Here is a 26,852-nt window from a genome sequence, read left to right on the forward strand (position 1 = left end):
TAATAATTATTTAGCATATACCAAAGATTGTTTTTAATAGACCAATTGAAAAGTTAAATGTTTGGTCTTTAAGTAATAAAAACATATTAACATACGCTGGCTTTGCAACTGGTCGATATTGTTTGATGTTTGTTGGAGCTGTTGTTGACTTGTGTGATGACATGGGATATCATATGCTTCGCGTGTGATACCCGAATTACTAATATCACTAATATTGGAACATCGTTCTTTTTCACCTACAGAGTGTAGATTAGTAGTTGGAGACCTTGATTGATATGGTGTTGGGTTATTATCTAATAAGATAACTCGAGATATTAGTTTTGAACATATTTTATGTTAAAGTTTATAATTGAATAAATAGTAGGAAAATCAAAATACATAAAGTGCATGTACATTCACATAAGTAAGTTCCAAAAAAATCATCCAAAAATCAACCTGTATTGATGCTATTTGTAATGTTCGACAACACCGATTGAAAATGCACACTATTGGAACCATCACTCGAATTTTCTGTAATTTTTTCATAACAAATTTAGTAACATATTACGAAAACAATGTAAATTAATAATTTATTACTTGTCAAGAGCTAAATAATATATAAAAAATATTATATTTTATGGACTTTCATTCGGCCAAAATACTCATGACATGTTAGTTATTTTTTGTATGAAATCTACCTTGAATTGTGGTCCGCTTTGTAATTTCTTTGTCTTTTAATATCAATTTTCTCTTCAATCTTGCTTCTTTTTGGACTTCTTGCATCTTTCAATATATACCTGAAAATACCAAATAAATAAATTTTTTAACCAATTAAAAATATATATACATTATACATAATACATTTTTATTATCAATTTTTTTATATTATTAAAAAAATAAAGTACACAGGAGTGACATCATTTGTTTTTGGTATACATGTCCATCAAAACATAGACATGGGAGTACAAAGGAGTATATGTATGGTGTTTATTTACTGAGACAAAAATGATAAAAGACATGGTCATACACAAATACCCATTAAAAACATGTATTTTGTGTCTGTCTAAAATGTTGAGACACTAATTTTTTTACAATTTTTTTCATGTCTAACTTACCATATATAATATGAAATTAGTGTCTTCCTATGTCTATATAAAATCGCACAGGTTTTATTTTTATTGGCTGCTTTAATTTCCTTTTTATTCTCATTTATTTAGTTACGTAAACATATTTTACGGAAAATAATATATATTTTTTTACAAAAGTATCTTTTTTCAAATAAATATAAGTTTAATCTCACGATCAATAAATTCAACTTATAGTTAAAATCTTTTTTTTTTCATTTCCTTAAATAAAGAGATTGAAAATGAATAACTTATAAGTAAAAAGAGAGAAAAAGATGAAAGTACATCTATTGTTGTGTTGAGATAATCTAAAAAATAACAATGTAAATGAAGTAAATAGAAAAAATTTATAAATGTGACAGATAAAAAAATTTAAATTTAAAAATCAAAACAGCTAAGAAGTCACTTAATTAGGAATTAGTATTAGAATTTTAAGTTTCAAATTTTTAAATAGAATTTTCTAATTAGCTAATGCAAATTTAAAATTTTTAAATAAATTTTTTTAATTAAACGTTTGTTGTTCATTAAGAATATAGGAATTTGTTAATTTACAAATAAATTTTATTAGTTTCGTCATAAATAGTATCAATCCTATTATTTATCGATAAAAATAATAAAATTAAATATAATCTAAAAATTAATAACCTTATAAATTACGTAAATTTAGAAAAAAATATTTAAAAAGAGAGAAAAAGATGAAAGTACTTCTATTGTGGAGAGATAATCTAAAAGATAATAATAAAAATTTATAAATGTGGCAAGTAAAAAAATTAAATTTAAAAATCGAAATGGTTAAGAACTTACTTAATTAGAAATTAGTATTAGAAATTCAAATTTTAAATTTTTAAATAGAATTTTTTAATTAGTTAGTATAAATTTTAAATTTTTAAATAAAATTTTCTAATCAAACGTTCGTTGTCTATTAGGAATATAAAAATTTGTTAATTTAAAAATAATTTTTTTTAGTTTCATCATAAACAGTATTAACTTTATTATACCTTTTCTAAAATTTAAATAGTATTACATTTTTTTTAAAATAGTATAAATAACCTCACATCTTAATAAGACTGGTAATTTTATTTACTTTATTATAATCCTTTGTAATTAGTATAGTAGCTTATAAATTATATAAATTCTTAAAAAATATTCTCAAACCCAATTGCTTACGTAAAAATTAAAAAAAAAGCATATTTGAATTTAAATTTAAAATTCTAAACATAATACTTTAATTAAAAATTATAATTAGATTTTTTTTAAATAAATACACATTAAAAATTAATAATTAACTTAATTGTATCAATAATAATTCAAAGAAGAAATTTATAACTTTATGACATTAAATACTAAATTAGAAATTAACATAATATCAACGGTGTGAATCGAATTAAAAATAAAACCATAAGTAATAACCAAATAACTTCAATTTATATTTAAAAAAATTCTAAATTTCAAACATAAAAATCTTTATTATACCTTTTCTAAAATTTAAACAGTATTACATTTTTTTTAAATAGTATAAATAACCTCACATCTTAATAAGACTGGTAATTCTATTTACTTTATTATAATCCTTTGTAATTAGTATAGTAGCTTATAAATTATATAAATTCTTAAAAAATATTCTCAAACCCGATTGCTTACGTAAAAATTTAAAAAAAAAAAGCATATTTGAATTTAAATTTAAAATTCTAAACATAATACTTTAATTAAAAATTATAATTAGATTTTTTTAAATAATACACATTAAAAATTAATAATTAACTTAATTGTATCAATAATAATTCAAAGAAGAAATTTATAACTTTATGACATTAAATACTAAATTAGAAATTAACATAATATCAACGGTGTGAATCGAATTAAAAATAAAATCATAAGTAATAACCAAATAACTTCAATTTATATTTAAAAAAATTCTAAATTTCAAACATAAAAATCGAAAAGAACCAAAAGAAAAATAACAACTCAAGAAAAGATAATGTTTCCACCAAAACAAACATATGCTTGGCATTATTCTATTAGATAGACTCTAAAAGGGATTCCAAAACATATGCATCCAAATTCTCAAGTTTCATTCTCAATCTTAATCTTCTTGCAAGTTGAGGTATCTCCTTGCACCTTCGAATCTTCCGACTCCGAGGATAGTCGCTTGGTTGGTGTAATAGCATTTTTCAACACTTCGGATTCATCATTGTTCGCAACTTCATTAGAGAATTCAAGCAACAAATTCTGTACAAAATACCACGTTAAATTAAAGACATCCTTCTCACATTTGATTTTATCTCAATAATATTTTTTGAATAAAATAAAGATTTAATTTTTAGAAAACAAACAAACAAAAAATTCATTTTTTGAACAAATACCTTAGCACCTTCTACTTTCTCCCCTTCAATGATTGATGATGCCTTTGAAGTTGGAAGCAAACCACCGATATAGTTAACATCCTAAAATTATAATTAGTTATTAATTATTATTTATAAATTAGATACTACTAATGACCAAAGAAGAGAAAAATAAACTAATTTTTAATAAAAAATACACTTATAATTACAGTTACAACGAATTTCAATTATTTTTTTCTCAACTTTTTTTCAAAAAAGAAAATTACCGTATCTAATTCTTTTAATTGCTCAATGATTTTGCCTTGATAAATTTTTAAGAATGCAGCCTCATTTGGAATTCCGCCGATGTTACCTCTAGGTTCTTCAAATCTTACAAAGCTAGATAAATAAAGTAAAAAAAAAAAAACTATGTTAGATAACACACACATAGTATGAAACTAAAGAATTAAAAATAAAAAACCCACCTATTTTTAAATTGGATGACAGTTACCTTTTCTGGAAAATTTAATTTAATACAAAATAAGTAAAAATTCACATAAACAATAAGTAAAAACTCACATATAAAAATATATTGTTAAAAAATTATGAATAAATTTTACCGTTATATAACTTCACTCTAACAAATTGTAAGACGACAACAGCTGCATCCTTATTGCCGGATCCCAAAAAAGCATTTAATTCATATGCATAATTGCCAAAAAGTGCACACTCCATTATTTTTCTATATCAAATAGAATGTTTAATGTTAAATATATTTTTTTATAACAAAATAAACAAAAAATAATTATAACTAAAAAAGTAACTACCAATAAAATAATATCAAATTATATATATTTTATATTTTTAAAATTTAAAAATTAATAATAAAATTAAAATATCAAATACAATTTAAAAAAATTAATAAATAAATAATTAATTATTTTAAATTCGTAATAAACAAACTACGGAAAGAATGCTTTTTTTATTAATTTTTTTTTTAAATTTAAAATTTTTTTTAAATCAATCCGAAGTGATTTTTTCAAAAAATTTAAATACTTAGACGTTTAAAAACGGTGCCTTTGAATCTAAAAAATTTTAACTAAGCTTAATGTTAGTTAAGATACATTTGTTACTTATTAATAATATTAATAAAAATATTTATAATAAAATAAGTTAAAATAATAATTTTAAAAAATGAGATTATCAAAATTTTTATATTTATAAAAATAAATAGATAATTACCTATCATCAATCTCTAATTCGATAACAGTATACTTGATAAATTTATCATTCTTTTTAAGAGTATGTGCACATCAGTACGTTGGTTTAAATTAACCACATACTCATGTTGTGTAGTCTTGAAGTAAACCTTATTGAGTCCAACACCAAAATATCTTATTTGGTAAGATATTCTTTCCTCCAACAAATTCATGAATCGAGACATAAAAGTCCTCTTAACTGAGGCGTGTATTTTTCCTCCCTAGAATTAATGAAAAAAAAAACGATTAGATGGGAATAAACAAATAAATTTAAAATATAAATAATATAAATTTAAAATAAAATAGAAAAATATTAGTAGAAAACTCACGTCTTCATCGAGCCAAACCATCTCAATTGAGTATGGCAATGGAGAATTTCTGTAACGGTAATGTCCATAACAGTATCACTCGTATACGTACACACAAATTATCGATTGTAGGATTGATGTCAACAATTTTGTGAATACCAGCCATTGGAATAAGTAGAGAGATTTTAGATATATGTAAAGAAAGGAATTGATGTACTTTAAATTGTGGTGTTTTACATCTCTCATAACTTATACTTTTATAGTTGCATCATAACTAAATTTTTTTAAATTTGGTTGACTTTAATTTAAAATTTTAAAAATAACAAACTAAGTAAAATAACTAAAACTTAAAATTTGAAAATAACAATTTAAACAAATAATAATTTAAAAATTTTAAACTAACGTAAATCTTTATAGTAATATTAGTATGTAACAACCGAAGAATAATTAACGTAAATTTTTTTAAAACTCTAAATTTCTTTAAAAAAATTTATGTAGCTGTAATTTAAAAAAAAATCAACAAAATTTTAAAAAATAATGTTAAAAAGAATTAATAGATTTTTAAAAAATAATGTTAAAATATAAAAAAGAACAATCTAAGTAAAATCTAAATAAAATTTAAAAAATAACAACTTAAATAAAATAATTTAAAATTTAAGAAATAACAACCTAAGTAAAACAATTCAAACAAATAAAATAATTTAAAATTTAAAAAATAGCAACCTAAGTAAAATAATCCAAACTTAAAATTTGAAAATAACAATTTAAGCAAATAATAATTTATAATTTATAAATATAAATCTAAAAATTTCTAGTGGCAACACGTAAGCAAATAAACTTCTAAACTTAACCTATGAACATCACGTCAGCAAATGAGCTCCCCATTTATATTACTATAAAGATAAAGATAAAAATAAAAATAAAGATATAAAAATAAAGATAAAGATAAAAATTAGATGAACGATTTAATTTGCATCGGTTTAAATTTGAAAACCTAATACTGAGTACAAAATTAACAAATATAAAAGGATGAGATGGTGAACAAATTTTGAACACCAAAACAACAGTCTAGTCGAAGAAAGGCAAAGAGAAGTGTCTGGAATTTTCTTTGCCCAACGCTCGCGCACACGAAATTCTAGAATCGTTTCTTCCGCCGCAAGTTCCCTCCCCACATAATCTTATTCCTCCCCTCTCTTTCTCTGTCACAGAATCATCACCTAACCAATTGCATCACCGCGCTGCTTTCAGAGTTGAACGCAATCACCAATCACAAGAAAGAAAGAACGAACGATGGAAGTGAGAATCGGAAGAACAGTTTCTCGGGGAATGATCCCACTGCTGGCCCTCCACACCTTCAGCGAGTACTACCGCTCCAACTCAAAACCCCCCATCACCGCCGCCCTCATCGCCGCCAACACCCTCATCTACCTCCGCCCCTCCTTCCTCCACTCCCTCCTCCCCTCCATCGACCAAGTCTGGTTCAACCCCCACCTCATCCTCAGGGTAAGTCCATTCCCCTCTCACTCTTCACTTTTCATAATTCACATTTGACCCTTCAATTTCATCTTATTTGCAGCACAAGGACCTGAAGCGCTTCCTCTTATCGCCGTTCTACCACATCGGAGAACCTCATCTTGTCTACAACATGCTCTCCCTTCTCTGGAAGGGGATCCAATTGGAGACATCAATGGGAAGCTTCGAATTCGCTTCCATGGTGGCTTCTTTGCTCGCTTTGTCGCAGGGGATCACGCTCATGCTCTCCAAATCGCTGCTTCTATTCTTCGATTACGAGAGACCTTACTACCACGAGTACGCGGTTGGATTCTCCGGCGTTCTCTTTGCCATGAAGGTCGTCCTCAACTCCCGCTCCGACGAATACACTTCCGTCCACGGCGTTATTGTGCCCTCGCGGTACGCCGCGTGGGCGGAGCTAATTCTGATTCAGATGTTCGTTCCTGGAGCGTCGTTCTTGGGCCACCTTGGTGGAATACTTGCCGGGATACTTTACATGAAGTTGAGGGGAAACTACTTTGGATCCGACCCTCTGAGTGTTTTGATGAGGAGTGTTGGTTCTGCGTTGAATTGGCCGGTTAGGTTTTTGGGAGGGTTGTTTCGGTCCCGGCGTGGGAGGATCACCGGGAGGGGGACGGTTGGTGGTGGCGGCAATCGGAGGAGGAGGGTTAATGGTGGTGATAATGGGGGTTTCTGGAGGTGCCAGGCTTGCACTTATGATAATTCAGCGTATTTGAGTGTCTGTGAGATGTGTGCTACTACAAGGGATGGAAGTGGATTGGCTTCTATGCAATGGGACAGGGATTTGGATGGACTTCCCTTGGATGAATTGCGGCGCCGAAGGATCGACAGATTTACTGGTAGAAGATGATGATGTTGATGGTGGATGATTGGATTGTTTTAGACAGGGTCTCCGGATTGCTGTATATGAATTAAGTTGAATGTGGAGGTTTCATCTCATAGGTATTAGCATCATTTTTTTATAGGACATAGTTTTGTAAAGAACTATACGTCTATACGACTATACCAGATGTCCAAATTGCCTTGTACTTAACTGCAATTCGTCGCCCGCAATTAATATCAATTCAGTAAGTTACATTCACCAAAAGATGGATATTTTCGTGCCTTTTTTTGGTTTGTTCATTTCATTCCAATTACATTCACCAAAGTTATTGATGCTTGTTCTTTTTGGGATTGCGTGGTTTTACTTTTAGACAGATCATATAGATAGCATTTAAGATGAAGTATTATGCTATATAGCTCAAAGATATTAGATTGTGCATATGACAGTAACTTGTTCTTGGATTATCAAGTAAACTAGAAAATCATTATAGTGATGTTACATCATTCAAGATACAATGTCAGGTAGAGTGAGAAGGCACACAAATTACAGAGTATAGTTCCAGAGAGTTAAACCTCTCAACTTTCTTGACACACCAAACCCTCTTGCCCTAGTTTCCTTTTTTCTAGAACATCTGCCACCTATTCATTTGTTACTAGTGCATGAATTCACTAGGGAGTGGACTCCATGGTTTGATTATGGTGCTATGGATGCTGGTTCTTGTTCCTACGCTTATGAGTGGGGGAATTTGGTTGGGTTGCAAAGTTAATTTCCGTAGAACTGGATAAATAAGAAAAACATCTGCTCTTAAGTTTCATGGTTTGATCTATATGTTTTCTCAAATTTTTGTTTGATTCACAATATTCCATATGTACTCTTATGGAGTTATGGTCTTGATCCATTCTAAATTTATGACATTAGGAAGTAAACAAATAGGTGGATGAAATCATCCAAAAATCTCAACAGCGAAAGGGAGCACAAACGGCAGCCTTCAAGTATGGTGGATACCGCAAAAATGGCCCATGTTCAAGTTCTTGCTGGTGCAACTTGTGACCATGGCCTGGAGTTAAAAAATGTAGAGTACCCAACTGGTCTTTCTTATTTTTAACATTTGTAAAAAAAAAAAAGGGCAAAAAAGAAAAAAGAAAAGAAAAGAAGCAGTTTTTCCAATTCTTCTAGTTATTTGTTATTATCCACTGTCCTGCTTAACCTATCAATCATCTATTTGTTGAAGTGTTTGGTTGAAATGCAATTCAACCTAAAGGCCAAGCTGTCGCCTGTCATTATATATATGCAATTAATCTCTATTACTTGAAGTCTTTGGTTGAAACACAATTCAAACTAAAGGCGAAAAAACATTGATATTCCAGATTGTGATTATGTGATCCTTTGAACCAGAATAAAGTGGCAAAGAGGATGGGTAAGGACATGATGACAGAAGGAATGGTGTTTAGGTAATGTCTGGGATTATGGTTGAAGGGGGGGGGGGGGGTTGATGTGTTTTCGTTGGTGGCTGAGCAAAACATGGTGACCTTGTTGGGTCCATCATCCATGGTGGCTCTAAAGGTGTTGATGGAGCTATTCAAAGGTAAAGACGAAGGGTATTGGTGGTGGTTGACGGTTTGGTGGATTGCTGGAGGTGGTGGTGTTAAGGGTGATAATCAATCAATCAATCATTGTACCCAAAAATAAATAAAAGCTGCAAATGCAAGAAGAGAATGGTATTATTAATTCATCATTATAGTCATAGGATACTTGTAATATATGATATCCAACACTGAACTACTGAAGAAGAATCATGTCAGTTTGGCCAATAGTACATGAATTCCCAGAGCCCTGTTTGACTATTTGAACCATACATGCCTTCAGCAGATATCAGCCATGAACATCCATCACCGCCGCATCGGACAAAGTCCCTGTGGAAGTCATAGGCATCAAAATGGTACTCCTGAACTCTCTCCCACTCCAAATCACAGTAAAAGAGTGTGGTTCCGACAACGTCGTCATGGAAGTCCCACCCAAACTCATCCCCATATGCTATACTATGCTCACCCAGATCAGTATCTTTGGATTTACAATGCAGGGTCATGTTCTTCCCAGATCCTAGCCTGTTCTTGATGCTCACATGTTTGGCCTCAACAACAATTGGGGTGCACAACCCTATTACCAGAAAAAGCAGGGCAACAAGATAAGTTATCTTTGCTAATATTGCCACATAAGCTTCCATTTAGGCTTCCTTGTTGTTCCCAATCTGCTTCGGACTCAACAGTATCTGATGCAAAACATAAACAGATGAAACCTCATCATAGTTTATATAGAAAATTGCTATCTGACAAGGTTTCTGGCATTGGTTTTGCCGTGCATGTAATGTTGAAAGGCCTTTAAGAGAGATGCATTACTTTTATTTGTTTGACAACTGACTCGTGATTTTCGGAGTGTGTCCTATATTTCCTTCTTTTTGAAGTTTGAACAGAATATGATACATGATAAGTTTGTGTAATTGTTACAATTTAAAACTCATAGTATCAGAACCGACCCGGCAATCGACTTGGCCAGGTCACTGAGTCATTGGGTTACAGGTTCAACTGGTAGGTCACAGGTTCAACCGATTGATCCGGTCATAATTAAATAATTATATAACATTTAATTTTTTATATCAAATTAACTTATTTTCTAATTTATTAATTAATTAGTATCTATTACATTATTCAAATACAGAAAAGCTCTACATCCATGTAAAAATTACATGAATGGTATCCAAGTACCTTTCACTCCACGCATTTTCCCCCTCCACATACTCGTTTGTTTTACGCGCGCCTTATATAACGTATAAACGTAATCCTTATTTTGCGTGATCAACCTTTCTCAACGTAAACCTTTCTCAACGTAAACCTTTCCATATAACGTAAACCTTTTTCGCGTTCTTCTTCTTGATGTTGTTCTTCTTCTTCTTTTTCCTGTTCTCCTTCTTCTTCTTTAACCTAATTAAATTCGTTGTTCTCCTCTATTCGCATTTTTCTTCTCTGCATTATGGATCTGGATTGACTTCAACGTAATTAGCTTCGTCGTTCATCTTCTTCTTTGTTTTCTTCTTTGATTTGCACTTCTGAATTGAAACAATGAATGAATCAACTTTAAATCAGTTGAATGAGTGTGCGATTTTGATAATTCTTCCGAAACGCATCAATTTGATGAGGTTTGGATTATTGAATTTTGAATCGAATTCAATGGAATGAAATTGCTAATTTTATTTGAAGTGAATTGAATATACTGAGGTGATCTATATCTGAATTGAATTGAATTGATAATATGTAACTGTGAGTAACTGTGAGTGTGAGTCACTGTGAGTAACTGTGAGTAAATCTGAGTAACTTTTTTGTTCAGTAATTACTAAAGAGTTGATTCACCATGTGCATGTGTTCGGTTTGGTATGCAGAAAGGAGTCTAAAAATAATTAGACGAATATAGTGTTTAGAGTTTAGGGTTCAGGGTTTATGATTTAGGGGTTTAGGGGTTTAGGAGTTCAAGGTTTAGGGTTAGGGCTTTAGGATTTTAGGGGTTTAGTGTTTAGGGTTTAGGCTTTAGTGGTTCAGGTTCAGGGTTTAGAGTTTAGGGTTTAGGGTTCAGGGTTTAGGGGTTCAGTGTGTTTCCAACTTTCGGTTTGCCCAGTGTATTAATTTTGGTTCATTGTGCTCAGGGTTTAGGGTTGAGGGTTTAGGATTCAGGGTTAGGATTTAAGGTTTAGGGGTTCAGAGTTTAGTGTTTAGGGTTTAGTGTTTAGTGTTTTAGGGGTTAGGATTTTAGGATTTTAGGGGTTTAGGGGTTTAGAGTTCAAGGTTTAGGGTTTAGAGTTTTAGGATTTTAGGGGTTTAGGGTTTATCAGTTCAGGGTTCAGTGTTCAGAGTTCTGGTTTTAGTATTTAGGGTTTAGGGTTTAGGGTTCAGGGTTTAGGGGTTCAGTGTGTTTCCAACTTTCGGTTTGCCCAGTGTATTAATTTCGGTTCACTGTGTTCTTTTGGAGTTCGTAATGTATTAGTAAATACAGTGATTGCAATAACCGAGAACCTGGAATAAAACTGCAGCCAAATAGTTCCAACAGATATATAAATTAACATCTCAGATGAGTAATCTATCTTGAATCAAATACAAATATTAACATTAACATTTAGATTAATATTCACATATATACATTTGAAGTAAGCATTTTTTGTTTTTTAAACAAGTTAAACAAAATATTGTTAATTACAAACAGCCAATTATAGTATATGCTATTTACTATCTAAATTTTCATATGTGAATTTAAAATAAGGGCTAGAGAGGGCAGTGGATTTACTATCATAGTATATTTTTCTTTGATGATTAAATGCTTATGACGTTTTATTCAGTATATGAATGATGTTCGATTCAGTGGAGTTGGCCATTTCGATTCATTTCTATTATGCACAATTTAAAACTCTTTCTCCTCACCTTCTACTGCTTCTTCATAAGGGAGAGAAAGAGAAAAAGACAAAAAAAAAATATAGCAGTAATAACAACAAAAGAATGAAGATAAGGAGAAAACATGTGAAGAAGAAAGAACGCGAAAAAGAAGGAGGAGAATGAGGAGGAGGAGGAAGGCGAATCTCTGTTGCTGTTTTCGTTCGTTTCTGGTTGTTCCTTGCTAAATCTTCTCGCGATTCTTCTCCAGTGGTGGTTTTCGCAGAGAACGTGACTGAAGTTTGAGTGATTTTGAGAGAAATTCGAAGAGAATGAGCGGTTTCATGTTGAGGAAAAAGTAACATTTTTTCATAATGAGCGCGAAGTAACGAAGGGTTTTCAAGCGCGTGTTTTCACTCGTCATTAATGCGCGTGACTCTATTTGGACTTGGACCAACTTGGTTACATGGTTATAGGGATGTGTAGCGCGTTCGATTCAAATATATGTTAAAAAATATTTATATTAATAGATGTTATATAATTATCAATAACAAAAATATGTCATTGATTAATAAAAATTTTTTGCTTATTTTTTTTTAATTTAAAGATATTTAACAAAGTTTATTTTTATTTTAATAATTATATATAATTAAAAAATAATTCATTTTTAAAAAAAGTAAGTATAAAATAAAAAATAAATTAAATTAATATGAAAACTATTCATTAGAATAAAAAGATAAAAAATATCTTAAATTTACATGACTAAAAAAATTAATACACAAATTATTAATTAAGATATGTCTAATAGTTAGTAATATATTTATTAAAAGATACTATACAATACAAAGAGAAGACTTGTCCCAGTGGTTGTAGGCTTTTTTGTTGACATCAGCAGGTCAACCGATTCGATTTGAGTTTCGGTTTAGATCGAATTTGACCGAATTTTTTGAGTTTGACCGATTCGTTTACTTGTCTGGTTAAAATGTTAATTTGAATCGGTTTAGAATCCGATTCACTAATTTTTCGGTCAAATTGGTCGGTCTGATCTGAATTTGATAACTATGTTGAAAATAATTGATTGGCTATGAAAGTAATTTCTTATTCTCATAGTTTGTTATTATAGAAAATAAAATAGTAAATAGAATTCAAACATAATAAAGAATGAATTAATAAAATCAATTGGAGATTTAAATTCGATCTTGTATATATAAAATTTAGATCAACGACGAATTAATGTTTAACCTGTCAAATTAAAAGATACTATGAACAACTAAAATAAATGTTTAAATATAAAGTTGAATGAATTAATTCTTATTTAATTATTTGCATTCAAGTGAAATTTAGATTATAAAGTAGAGAGATTAGTTCCTGATTCAAAATCTACAAAATAAATAGATCATGACAATGCTTAAAATTGCATGATGGTCAAAATTATCAATATATAATTAATGCTTATTTAACTACTCCAAATAATCTGAGCATAATATTTTTTGAAATAGCCAATGAGATATAGCTCAAATGACATAGTTTCTCCATACTCAATTAAGAGGTTGCGGGTTCGAATATTTTATTTTTGGTAAAAAATATATTTTTTTGACATATAAGGAGTAATAAATAATCGATCTTTCAAAAATAAATAACTAAAGATAATTTAGAATCAAAACTCAAAAGCTTTGTAAAATGATAAAAGTGATGACATTGACTCATCTTTCTATTTTCTCCGCTGGATAAAACTCTGATGCTATGGAAAGGGAAAGATATAATGACATAAATAAATCACTAAGAAAAATTGTCTACTATATCCTAATACATGTATCGGAGGATAATTTAGGCATTTTAAGATAAAATGGCAAAATGAAAATTTTATATTTTCGGATAGTCTTGTTACTAGAGCACGCATAAAGAAATTTAAAGATAGCTTTGAGAATTTAGCAATGAAGAGATACATCAATTGCTAACCATGAAGAGAAAGATAAAGTTCATTTGATTAAGTCAAGACAACAAGAAGTTCATTAATATTTTTTAGAGTAAAGTATGTTTTTTTTTTTAACGTCTGGGGTAAGTCTTATTTGTATCCCTAACGTTTAAATCGTTCTATTTGTATCCTTAACGTTTATAAAAGTGATTTAATGTTATCCTACTATCAATTATATTAACAAATCAGATTATATTTTTCAATTATTCTCACTTGGATGTATTCATTCTCAATTAGGTCTCACTTGGATATATTCGATTTTAATATTATACCCACTATTTGTGTTTAGATTCAATTATGTCCCTAGAAAAGTGAATTATGTAACTGTTGTAGGAATTAGTTTCAACATTTGATGAGCTATTTTTCGAAGTAGATCATCGATTCTATCCCAAACATTTGTATTCTAACTACAAGAAGATATTTTTAAAAACTCAAACTAAAGCGCACATGATGTGTAATTAATGGCAGGATAATATTGAATCACTTTTACAAACGTTAGAGATACAAATAGGACGATTTAAACGTTAGGGACACAAATATAATTTATCCCAAACGTTGGGGACAAAAACGATAATTTACTCTATTTTTTAAGTTTAGCGAGAGTCACAAAATTAATATTTATTTTTGAATTTATTAAGTTTATGTTTTGTTATGTTATTAAGATTTATTTGAATATTTGATTTAGTATTTATTTAAGAATTTTAAATTTAAATTAATATAATATAATCTAATAAGATCAAATTTGATTATTAAATTATCTTATTTTTGTAAAAAATTTAAATTAAGTTCTCTTATCTTATTTTATCAACCGACTTGTTAAAAAGTTATTTAAACATTTTTGTGACTTATTCTAACAAAATTTTGATGAATAAAAATTTTTAGTTATTTTATGCACATTTTTTTTAATAAAGAGAGATGAGTAATTTACTTTGTTTATTTCATAAAAAATTGAAATATTCAACTAAGATAATTATGTGTATTAGCTAGTTTCTTTTAATTTTTACCTTTTGTTCTAAACTTTTAAGAATATGTTCTTTGAAAATCTAGTAAAAAAAATCTTTTTTAGTGACTAAAAACAGATTTTATAGAAGTATAATAAAAAAAATTTATCTATCTTTTTGTATTTTCATTGTGCTTATCTTTTCTTCGTTTCTTCTTATCCTTCATTCTTTATTCGCATTTTCTTTATCATATCCTCTTATAATAGCCAACTAATTAAGAAATAAATAACCAAAATAGTTGCAAATCAATTTTTATCCACTTAAGGAAAAAAATGAAAGAAAAAAAAACTTGGCATAAAAGAAGAAAAGTTACAACAACCTAGAGTCGTCTGATAGACTTAGCTGTATGATGAAAGTTGATTTCCCAAATTAATAAGGTGAAAAGCGGAAGTTGCAAACGCAACCGTATCCTAGCTGTTGAACCAAGCCATATATAGCAAAAGAAAATACAGAAGAAGAAAAAAACCTTCAAAGGTCAACATTGTCATATAATATGTACCATACTGTTTATTTTCGGTACCCTCCGTAACTTCCCGATTCAATCTCTTATTCATTGACCCTAGACGATAAGCTGGGTGGTTACGTTGCACTGTGATTCCATTATATTGTTGTGATTAACTAATTATTGTACTTTTTATAAAAGATTGTTTCTTGAATCATCTTAATGCTGCTCTATCTCTTGTGAAGGAGAGAGAGAGAGAGAGAGAGTGATTAACAAGACACAAGAATGGCTACGCCGAATCCAGTAACAGCAGCAGCACCACCAGCATGTCCAGCACCAATGAAAGCCACGTCCAATGGGGCGTTCCACCATGAAAATCCTCTTGACTATGCTCTTCCATTGCTAATTGTTCAAATATGTATCGTTGTTGGCTTCACCAGATTCCTTGCATTCCTTTGCAAACCCCTTAGACAGCCTAGAGTTATTGCAGAGATCATCGTAAGCTTTTCTAATTACTCTCTTTATTTGTTTATTTGTATTTTTCATATTTTTTGTAGGGATAAACTAGATCCCAGTTTGAAAAGAAGTTTGTTACTTCTCTGTTGTCACTTTCTTTCCCTGTTAACTATATTGTTTCTTGTCTCACATGATAAGATCTCCATTCAAATCAGATTTTAATTATGCTATTAACCCTTCAAAACTTGTAAGCTATTGAAATTATACTGAGTTCTTATAGAAAAATTTTACATAATATTTACACATTTTTTTTTATTATTTTACATAAAAAAAATATAAACATAAACTTTTTTTATACATCACTTTTGAATACGCTTCTTTTATACATCTTTTTATTTTTTATATCATAAAAAAAGGGGAAAAAAATGGTGCAAATATGAGTTCTCATTGAATATTATGATCCAGGGAGGATTACTGCTAGGACCATCTGCATTTGGACGAAACCAGAAGTTCCTAAACACAATCTTTCCAAAGAAGAGCTTAACAGTTCTGGACACCATAGCCAATGTAGGTCTCTTGTTCTTCTTGTTTCTCGTTGGTCTTGAGCTTGATGTCCGCTCCATTAAGCGTACTGGGCCAAAGGCCTTAGCCATTGCCGTGTGCGGCATCACTTTCCCTTTCCTTCTCGGCGTTGGAACCTCTTTTGTTCTCAGAGCAACCATCTCACAAGGTGTTCAGCCACTTGCCTTCATTGTTTTCATGGGCGTGGCTCTATCTATCACTGCCTTCCCTGTCTTGGCTCGAATCCTCGCCGAGCTCAAGCTTCTAACCACTGATGTTGGAAGCATTGCCATGTCTGCGGCTGCAGTGAATGATGTTGCAGCATGGATACTCTTAGCTCTTGCAATAGCTGTCTCCGGTGACAACACTTCTCCGATAATCTCTCTTTGGGTTCTGCTTTGTGGTGCCGGTTTTATACTCTTTGCTGTGTATGGCATAAGGCCTTTGCTGGTGATAATGGCGAAGCATTCGCTGTCTGGGGAGCCGGTTAAAGAGACCTACATATGCTTCACGTTGACGTTGGTTTTGGCTTGTAGTTTTCTGACCGATACAATTGGTATCCATGCTCTGTTTGGTGCATTTGTGGTTGGTATAATTGTCCCAAAAGATGGTCCTTTTGCTGGGGTTTTGATTGAGAAGATTGAAGACTTGGTCAGTGGGATTTTCTTGCCACTATATTTTGTGTCTAGTGGGTTGAAGACAAATGTGGCTACTATTAGTGGAGGCACTTCTTGGGCATTGCTTGCACTTGTTATTTTCAATGCTTGCTTTGGAAAGATTGTTGGCACTGTTGTGGTGTCACTCTCATGTAAGGTGCCTTTTAGAGAATCATTGGCACTTGGCTTTCTCATGAACACTAAGGGTTTGGTAGAGCTCATTGTTCTTAACATTGGAAAGGATCGCAAGGTATGTAACTTCGTTAATCCAAGAGAAATGTTAGAGAACTATCAGAATTTATTGTTTTTGATAATCAGTTAGTTATTAATGTTTAAAAGTATGGAATAAAATATATTGTTAGATGACTAGACTAAAAAAATTGAATTAATGGCTAACTAATAACAAAAAACAATATATTCTGATGAACATTAGCATTTCTCTTAATCCCATACTAACAAACAAAAATTGCATTTTACAAAATGCCAATTTGTAATGCAGGTGCTGAACGACCAAGCATTTGCAATTTGTGTTCTGATGGCACTTTTCACCACCTTCATCACGACCCCAATAGTGATGGCAGTGTACAAGCCAGCTCGGAGAGGAGCACCATACAAACACAAAACAATCCAGCGCAAGGATCTGGACACAGAGCTGAGGATGCTGGCATGTTTCCACAGCACACGCAGCATCCCAACCTTGCTGAACCTCATCGAATCTTCCCGCGGAACCAAGAAGTTTGGGAAGCTTTGCATTTACGCCATGCACCTTATGGAGCTCTCAGAGCGCTCCTCTGCCATCACTATGGCCCACAAGGCACGCAGGAACGGCCTTCCTTTCTGGAACAACAAACCCGACGACGCCAACGGCAACAACGATCACATGATCATTGCTTTCCAGGCTTACGGAAAACTCAACAAGGTTAACGTTCGTCCCATGACTGCTATCTCTGATCTCGCTAACATCCATGAAGATATCTGCACTAGCGCTCACCAAAAGCGTGCTGCAATGATCGTCCTTCCATTCCACAAGCACCAACTCGTTGATGGATCCATGGAGTCTCTGGGAAGCTCGTTCCGTCACATGAACGAGCTTGTTTTGAGCCACGCTCCTTGCTCTGTAGGGATCTTGGTTGACCGTGGACTAGGCGGCGCAAGCCAGGTTCAAGCATCTGACGTGTCATACAACATAGTTGTGTTGTTCTTCGGTGGACGTGATTGTAGAGAAGCACTTTCTTATGGTATGAGGATGGCACAGCACCCGGGTATCTCGCTGACGGTTGTTAAGTTTGTTACAGCACCGGGGAAGAGCCTGGCCTTCGGGGCGAAGCTTGTCGCTGTGTCAGTAGACAAGCAACAGAAAGTGGTTACAGAGATTGATGAAAACGAAAAACAGTTAGACGAGGAGTTGTGGAACGAGTTCTTGGGGAAGTCAATCAAGTATGAGGAGAGACTAGTGGATAGCCGAAACGACATTGAGGCTGCTTTGAGGGAGATGAGTAGGTCCAGCCTTATTTTGGTTGGTAGAATGCCATCCGTTGCACCCTTGGTTTACAACAGTGACTCTGCTCAACTTGGCCCTGTTGGAAGCTTCTTGGCTTCTTCGGAATTCTCAACCACCGCGTCTGTTGTTGTCATCCAACAGTATAATCCAGCTGCTGATGCTCACCCACTCGTCATGGAGGAAATTGATCAACTTGAGGAGCCTGATACCCCGCTCTGATCTAACTTCTTTTTAATTGTTTTAGTACCCCACTACCCGGCCTCGTATATATTGATTTGAAGGATGGTCTAACTTTCAAATGTGTTGTAAAAGATATGCAAGTGGGCTGCTCATTGGACAAGTTTTTAGATGTTCCGATAATAAGTTAGTACTTTTAGTTTGATTAATTAATGTTTTTACATTAATATTATAGGTTTAGGTGAGTGTTTGTTTATTCTTATATCTTTATGAGTAACTATATTTTTCTGTAATCTATAAGCTATAGTTAATATCTCCTCTTAATGTACAGAGTAAAGTAAACTATTGTAGTCCAGATATTTAGATTAAATTTTAATTTTATTTTTAATATTTAAAATATTTTATTTTTATCTTAAATATTTTATTTTATTCTATTTTTTGATTAATTTTTTTAAAATATTTTTTATTGTTATCTTTTTTTTTATTATTCTATCATTTTTGTTCTCAAATCACTTTAATAACTATTATAACCTCTATAATTATAATTTTTATCATAATATAAAAGAAAATTATTAAAAAAAAGAATATTTTAAAAAAAAAATTTGTTTCTATTAGAAGATTATGATAGAACAAAATAAAATATTTAAAATAAAAATAAGGCATTTTAAATATTAAAAATAAAATTAAAATTTAATCAAAATATTAGAGATTAAAATAATATTTTACTCTAATATATATCTTATATTGTTAGTACTTAAATTATTAATAAGTTAAAAATGTTTTCAATTAATTTTCTATAACATAAAAAAGTATATTATTAATGATATATCATGCAAATACGATTTTTCAAACAATATTGTTACTTGTGAGTTGTGTGACTTGTGAGTTCTGTATTTTTTACTTTTGGTCAGGGCGAGTTCTGTTTTTATGGTTATTTTTTTATACATGAGAAAGTGGGGGCCAAGGAAGATTGGGCCTCGTTCTTGGGCTAAGCTTCGGTGGACTCCACGTGGGACTCGGGAACACAAATCACCAGAAAATCCAAGTTTAATTAACACTAAACCCCCCGAATGAAACAATATTACCAACAAAAATGAAATAAAAAACACAGATCAAGAACATCCGCGATTACAATCATAATGGCAGAAGCTGTGTTTGGTGTATCGACGAGTCCTTCTTTCTCTCTTCGGCCCACAACTGCCACCACTTCTTCTAGAACCTTCCACACTCTTCCAACAACCACCACCGTTTCGCTGTTTCACACTCCTGCATTCAGTTACTTGCGTCAAAGCTTAACTCATTCCAACACTAGCTCTCACGTGTACGCTGCCGTTGTCTCTTCCGATTCGAAAGCATCTTCCGTTGACCTAGGTCAACCAGAATTGGACAATACCGGTGGTGGTGGTAGTGCCGGAAACGGTTTTGGAGACCGCGGTGGTGGTGGTGGTGGCGGCGGCGGTGGGAACGACGATAACAAGGACAAAGAAGGATCTGACCCGGAACATAAGAGGAGGATGGCTCTCTTGATGTCTCAGAAATTCACTCTTGGTTACGCTGCTCTTGTAGGAGGTACTTAATTTTTTTCAATTTATTTTACCCGCTTGAATCGCTTTTGTTAAGACCCTAGAAAGTGGAAGAAACTCGTTTGTTGCTAAACCCTGGAGTGTGGAAAACCCTAGGAAGATGAGCTAGCACTAGCGTTGAACTTGTTTGTGTTTGATTTGTTGGAATTCTGAATATTAATTAACTCGGATCACGTAAGAGTCAGAGTGTCATCTCTAGCAGCTAATTTTGATAAATTGTATCGAGTAATTTTGTAGTCATAGAATCCTGTTTTGGTTTTTTCCCCAGTGGTATCTGCATTCTTCTGACAATGCTGTTGTTGGTGATTGTTCATTGTTGGCAGTGGGTGGTCTGATGGGCTATTTGAAGAGTGGGAGCCAGAAGTCGCTTTTGGCCGGTGGTGTGTCTGCCGCTTTGCTGTATTATGTTTACACTGAGCTACCTCTGAGGCCTGTTTTTGCATCATCTGTGGGCCTTGGTAAGTGATTTGTTGTTGGTCAAGGATCAAGATATCTTACTCTGACTAGGCTGTTGTAAATTACTACAACATTGGTTGAAGTCCATCGTAGGAAGCAGCTATCTTATCTGTTGTTACTATAATAGGGTGCATTTCTAGTTGAGCATCCGAAAAATTTAGTGGTAATTTTATTATTTCATTCCATCATTACAATTGAGTGGTATCATTTCGTTGCACTTCATTTCATATGCCAGTTATATACGCATGTCTTCATGGGGTGCACTAGTACCTTACTTTTTTTCGTGTGTGTGTGTGTGTTTTTTTTTTTGGGGGGGGCGTGGTTTGGAGAAAAGATTGTTGTAGTTGATGTTTCTCTAATATCTACCAATTCTAGACTAAAAAACATACTCCTGTCTAAACTCTGGAGCTCCTTTGGAGGTGAATTATCTGAATGTCAGAGTTACGACAAGTAGTTGGTTAAAGAAGTAGAAGTATCATTTGGTAGTCCCTGAATTTTACTGAACCTAACAAAGAAAGACAAAGAAAAGAGACTATGATGTTTGGCACATAATTGAAGAGACTGATGCATTGCTATTGGTGTATTATTTCAATGAGGATTCGTAGCTTCCTTGTAAGTGACTACGATGCATTCCCAATATATATAATTGTAGCATGGATTGGTGGTTTCCTGTGTAAGATATATTGAAGTTTGTTATCGGTAAAGGCTCTTTAGCAATAGAACTAGTGTGGAGTTCCCTGATGGCCTAACCCAGACTAACTTTGGGAACCAGAATATGTATATATATTGATGTATTTGATATTTATTTAAACATTCAAGTTTCTCAACCTTGCAAGGCAATTGGTGTAAGTTTCGTGTCTTTTGCCCTCATGTCTGATTTTTGTGATTACTTTTCTTGATATACATGTAGGCATATCGGCTGCACTTTTGGGGGTGATGGGTTCTCGTTTCAAGAAATCAGGGAAGATCTTTCCAGCAGGTGTTGTTTCCTTAGTCTCCCTTATAATGACGGGTGGTTACTTGCATGGAATTATGCGTAGCTCTCACTAGAATACTAGAATGTAAACAAGGAAAGTGAGATTGTAGGGTATCATGCAATCTTTGGCTAAATACAATCTCCTTTTGTTATGAGCATTGTGTTGCTTTCTAGGACTTTTGTTGTGAAATAAAGAGCCAGAGTTTGGAACTTCTGTGTTGCCACTGTTTACGAGCATTGTTATTATTATTTTAAGATGGACCATTTCCTCGTGTTAAGGATGTTAGTATGTTACATAAATTTTGGTCATTAACAATCAATATGGATCACTCTGTGTACAGTTTGTGTGTATATTTTCTATTGTTGGGAATAATATAAGGATTTAGGTGTCAAATTCATTCACGATAAGAGTATAGTATTATCAACCGAAATTTGTAAATTATTTTAATAAATTTATTAGAAACTTAAATTTTATATTTTTGTAATAAAAAATTTGTAATTGATGATTTTTGGACAAATGTTAGTTTAACACTTAAAATAATTAATAAAAAATGAGAGATGAAAATTGTATTTTTTATATTATAAAAAGAAAGTGAAGATTTAGTAGGATTATTTATCCAAATTGGTTCCAAAGAATTCTAAAGTGGACGTTTTGGTCTTCAACAGAAATTAATTATACTGTTGTGATTATATTTTTATTGCTGTGATTATATTTGTAGTATTAAAATTGTGTGTATAAAATTTGGTTTTAGGGAAATGGAAAATTTTAGTTGACGGTTAAATAAAATGATTAGAGATCTAATTGTTTTATATGTGATTTTTTTGGGACCTATCTGCTTGATAAATAGTTTTCTTAAGGGGGGATCAATTTGTCTTAATTTAACACGTAGCGCTTAACAGTTGAGTCACCAGTTTAACATAACACGTTAGATTGTTCTGTTTGTTCTTAATGGAGCGATGTCAAAAAGGACCAATTCGTTTTATGATAAAAAATATTGGAGACTAATTATATAATTAATTTTTGTTGAAGATTAAAATATCCACTTTGAAATGATTGGAGACTAATTATATAATTAATTTTTGTTGAAGATTAAAATATCCACTTTGAAATTTTTTGGGAGCAATTTGAATAAATACTCATTTAGTAATGTATTAAAAATGTCTAAATGAAATTTTTCTGAAAATTTTGAACGAACAACTAAGCTTGAAATTAAGGCTAAACTTTAAATATGGAAGATTTTGTGTAATTTATAGTAATGGTTAATTGGTGTGTTTTATTTTATATGAATTTTATTTATTTTTTATTTTAAATAACAAATCGAAATCTCATATTTGAAGAATAATAAAATTTGTAAAGAAATCTAATGGTCAAATTTTCTAAGTTCACAAATCGAAGGAATCGATTTGTGTTGAAAAAAAAATAAGTTGAAAGTTTTGATTTACACATTTAAAAATTATTTTAATACAAATTTGAGAGTTAAATTTTGTATGTTTAAAAAAATTTTAAATAAAAAAACAAATATGGTCCTCAAATTTGCATGTTAAAAAGAAAGAATATTAAAGGTCACAAATCTAACCCTTAGATATGTGCTTTTCACATGGAAAAAAATACATTAATTCTGCACATTAATATCAATGCTCAATGGCTCACGTAAAAATTATGGTTACTTAGCAATGAATAGGGGTGACAATCCTACTCAAATTTGTGGGTATTCATTCCGCCTCTACCAGTTTAGGGCGGGTAATTACCTGCTTTGGTGCGAAACGAGTTTTCTGCGGGCAAGATCTTAGGTGAGACGAGGACAGGATCGAGTTTAGGTAATACTTGTCCTATTCGCCCCCGGTATATATATATAATATGTAATATATTTAGTAAAATAATTAATAATATTGTATCATATTTAAATTTTTATTTTAATTTATATTATTTATATGATGATTGTTATATAAATTTTAAAATTTAATTTTATTTGTTGGATTTAATAATTATAAGGGCAGAGTAGATACCTGTAAAAGTGAATTAGAGTACAACTTTTTATTATTTACGAATAATTATAGGGCGAATTCTCTGCAAATTATTATAAGACGGAGCGAAATCAAATAAGACAAAAATCTACCTCATTGTCACCCCTAATTACGAAAATACTTAGATAGTTTAACGGCATAAGTCCTGACTTTTAAGTTGCTAGTTAATCCCTAGGATAAAAAAGTCTGATGATAATTAAATGCATGTGTGCTGCTTCCTCCGCGACTGGTCTCTTTTCTTTTTTTATTTTGTTGCAAATTAAATGTTATTTTTAATTTTAAAAACTTATTAATTAATTTCTTTATTATATTCTTTAATATTAATGTAAAAATGTTTAGAAAAGTAAACAATTGATAAGACAATAATATTAAAGATATTTTTATTTTTCTTATAATTCATATTTTAATAATTTTAATATTATTTTAATAATTATATATAATTAAAAAAGGACAATTAATTTTAAAACTATTGGAATAACTTTAGTTGTGTAAGAAAAATATTAGGAGGCTATTAGAATTTATTACTTTTAGTTATTATTAAATTATTAATTTAATTTTTTTAAGCGAAAATTTATTTAAAAATAGAATAGAAAATAGTGTAATCTACCTATATTGGTGTTCATACCCTGACTCAATGCTAAGGCCCAGGTCCAAACGAAAGACCCAACCCACAGGATTGAGTCTCACCTTACACCAACCTTCCCCTGAGAAGTTGGTTCTTGCCACGACTTGCTCTAAGGAAGTCGGGAACGAGAATTAGCTGGCAGATAATATTAAAATAACTGCCCCTAAAAACTCTCAACCCACTTCCAGGAGCCATATCTCAATTTCCCTAAGATAAAGAGACGGTTATCCACCTTAAAAAGTGGAACTACTTCAACGGTGGTTATTGGTTCACCACTATAAATACACTGACATCCCTCAGGTATCTCTAAGTCCTAATACTCTCTAGACCTGCTTACACCCTTGTTGACTTAGGCATCGGAGTGTCTTTGCAGGTACCACCCCCTATTCACCCATACTCACAAGTCGGACGGAGGCCCCAAAGACGCGAACCCGCTTGAAAGTTTTCCTCCTCAGACGATTGGGCCAACCCAACGAATCCAGCCCACTAATCTCCGGTTACCCACCGTAACATTGGCGCCTTGCCGGGGACCCGAGAGATCAACCAGTAATGGCGGATAATTCACCAGAGGATGGTCATACGGCGTCTGATTCTGAACAAGAAAATCTAGATACCGGAAATAATGACGCAGACCTAACCCTCAACCAGGGAGCCAACGACCAGCACAGAGAAGGCACCTCGGGACTTAAAAATCCTAAGGTGAACTCCTCGGATGGACGCGAATCAGGAAAGGAAGGGCCACCCCATGCAGCCGAGCTAATGGGGTTGGTCCATGGTCATCAAGGTCGTTTGGAGTAGCTGGAACAGTAATTAGAACGACAACGAGAGGCGGAGCGAAGTCTAAGGGAAGAGATAGAGCGGCGAAAAGAGTTAGAAGAAAAACTCTTGAAGCTAGAATCCTCCCTTAGAAGTCGGAACTCCCGAAGCGACCGAGAAGAGTCGCCCCTGGGAGGAGAGGATCCATTCAGTGAGGACATAATGAGGGCAAAAATTTCAAGAAACTTCAAAAGCCCTAATATGAACCTCTATGACGGAACCACAGACCCGAAGCATCATTTAAGCAATTTCAAAAGTCGGATGTATTTGGCTGATGCTTCTGATGCAACTCGCTGCAAAGCTTTCCCGACCACCCTGTCAAAAGCGGCGATGAAGTGGTTCGATAGCCTCCCTCCAAGGTCGGTCACCAGCTTTGAGGACCTCTCGAGAAAGTTCTTAATGAGGTTCTCCATCCAGAAGGATAAAGTAAAGCACGCACAGAGCCTTCTGGGAGTAAAGCAGGAGGTTGGAGAACCTTTACGGGACTATATGGAAAGGTTCAAAAAGGCGTGCTTGGAGATTCAAGACCTACCCACTGAGGCAGTCATCATAGGGCTAGTAAATGGACTTAGAGAAGGTCCTTTCTCGCAGTCCATATCAAAAAAGCACCCCACCTCCTTGAGTGATGTACAAGAGAGAGCAGAAAAGTACATCAACATGGAGGAGAATGCCAGATTACGAGAGCCGAGTTGGCGACTTGGGCACCCCCACTCGATAAAAGAGAAAGAAAGGGAGCCCAAGAAAAAAGAGGAGGTCGGCCTCGACCGACCGAGGAGATATCACTCTTATACTCCTCTAAAAGTTTTCATAGTGGACGTGTACAGAGAAATCTGCAATACCGAAAGACTACCGCCTCCTAGGCCCATCAAAAACAAAAAGGGAGGAAGCCGCAGCGATTACTGTGAGTACCATAAGATGTATGGTCACTCAACAAATGATTGCTACGACCTCAAAAATGTGACAGAAAAGTTGGCCAGGGAAGGCCGACTTGACAGATATCTCATGGAAAGGTCAGACAATCATGGAAAAAGAAAGCGAGATGACGGGGATAGAAGAGACCCACCACCACAAACCCCCGAGAGACACATACATATGATCTCGGGAGGATTTGCGGGAGGGGGACTCACCAAGTCATCTCGCAAGAGACGCCTCAAGCGAGTTTACCAGGTCAGGAGCGAAGCACCCGACCTCCCAACCATCTCATTCACAAAAGAAGATGGGCAAGGAGTAATCCCTGGACACAATGATCCGGTGGTGATAACCATGATCCTAGCCAATGCTCATGTCCACATAACACTAGTAGACCAAGGGAGTTCAGCAGACATCCTTTTCAAACCCGCATTCGACAAACTAGGGTTGGATGAAAAGGAGTTAAGGGCTTACCCTGATACCCTGTACGGACTAGGCGACACGCCAATAAAACCACTAGGATTCCTACCCCTCCACACGACCTTTGGAAAGGGGGAAAAATCCAAAACTCTGAGCATAGACTTTATAGTCATCGACGTGGGTCAACATATAATGCCTTGATTGGCAGAACTACTCTAAATCGGCTCGGAGCAGTGGTGTCTACACCTCACCTTTGCATGAAATTCCCAACATATGCGGGGATAGCAACGATATGGGGAGACCAGAAATTGGCAAGAAAATGCTACAATGAAAGCCTGAACCTGAGAGAAAAAGGCAAGGAAGTCCACACCATAGAGCTCGGCGGCGCAAGAGCCAAAGAAGAGCTGCGGCCACAACCAGGGGAAAAAATTGAAGAAGTACAGGTCGGCGAAGAGGAAGGAAAAAATACCAACATAGGAGCCAACCTAGAGAAAAACTTAAAACAAAGGTTGAC

At 33.0% G+C, this 26,852-nt stretch overlaps 3 protein-coding genes and 1 long non-coding RNA gene across 4 annotated transcripts; all 4 read left to right on the forward strand.

Moving 5' to 3' along the window:
• Positions 1-6,027: 6,027 nt before the first annotated feature.
• On the forward strand, positions 6,028-7,611 carry LOC112722724 (rhomboid-like protein 14, mitochondrial). The gene is made up of 2 exons (XM_025773855.3): positions 6,028-6,494; positions 6,568-7,611. Exons 1-2 carry the CDS (start codon positions 6,282-6,284, stop codon positions 7,372-7,374), a joined length of 1,020 nt encoding a protein of 339 aa, XP_025629640.1. The 5' UTR covers positions 6,028-6,281; the 3' UTR covers positions 7,375-7,611.
• Positions 7,612-8,290: 679 nt separating this feature from the next.
• LOC140176407 (uncharacterized) lies at positions 8,291-9,860 on the forward strand. Its single transcript, XR_011867805.1, has 2 exons — positions 8,291-8,419; positions 8,715-9,860. It is a non-coding gene; the product is annotated as an uncharacterized lncRNA (long non-coding RNA).
• A 5,224-nt stretch (positions 9,861-15,084) lies between these two features.
• On the forward strand, positions 15,085-18,925 carry LOC112722725 (cation/H(+) antiporter 19). Its single transcript, XM_025773856.3, has 4 exons — positions 15,085-15,209; positions 15,423-15,675; positions 16,099-17,100; positions 17,350-18,925. The coding sequence occupies exons 2-4, from the start codon at positions 15,463-15,465 to the stop codon at positions 18,568-18,570; spliced, it is 2,436 nt and encodes an 811-aa protein (XP_025629641.1). The 5' UTR covers positions 15,085-15,209; positions 15,423-15,462; the 3' UTR covers positions 18,571-18,925.
• A 113-nt stretch (positions 18,926-19,038) lies between these two features.
• Positions 19,039-21,937, forward strand: LOC112722726 (uncharacterized). Its single transcript, XM_025773857.2, has 3 exons — positions 19,039-20,097; positions 20,435-20,569; positions 21,478-21,937. Exons 1-3 carry the CDS (start codon positions 19,668-19,670, stop codon positions 21,615-21,617), a joined length of 705 nt encoding a protein of 234 aa, XP_025629642.1. The 5' UTR covers positions 19,039-19,667; the 3' UTR covers positions 21,618-21,937.
• The last annotated feature ends 4,915 nt before the right edge of the window (positions 21,938-26,852 follow it).

Source organism: Arachis hypogaea, chromosome 11 (assembly GCF_003086295.3).
Source record: "Arachis hypogaea cultivar Tifrunner chromosome 11, arahy.Tifrunner.gnm2.J5K5, whole genome shotgun sequence".
In the NCBI taxonomy this organism is placed as follows: domain Eukaryota; kingdom Viridiplantae; phylum Streptophyta; class Magnoliopsida; order Fabales; family Fabaceae; genus Arachis; species Arachis hypogaea.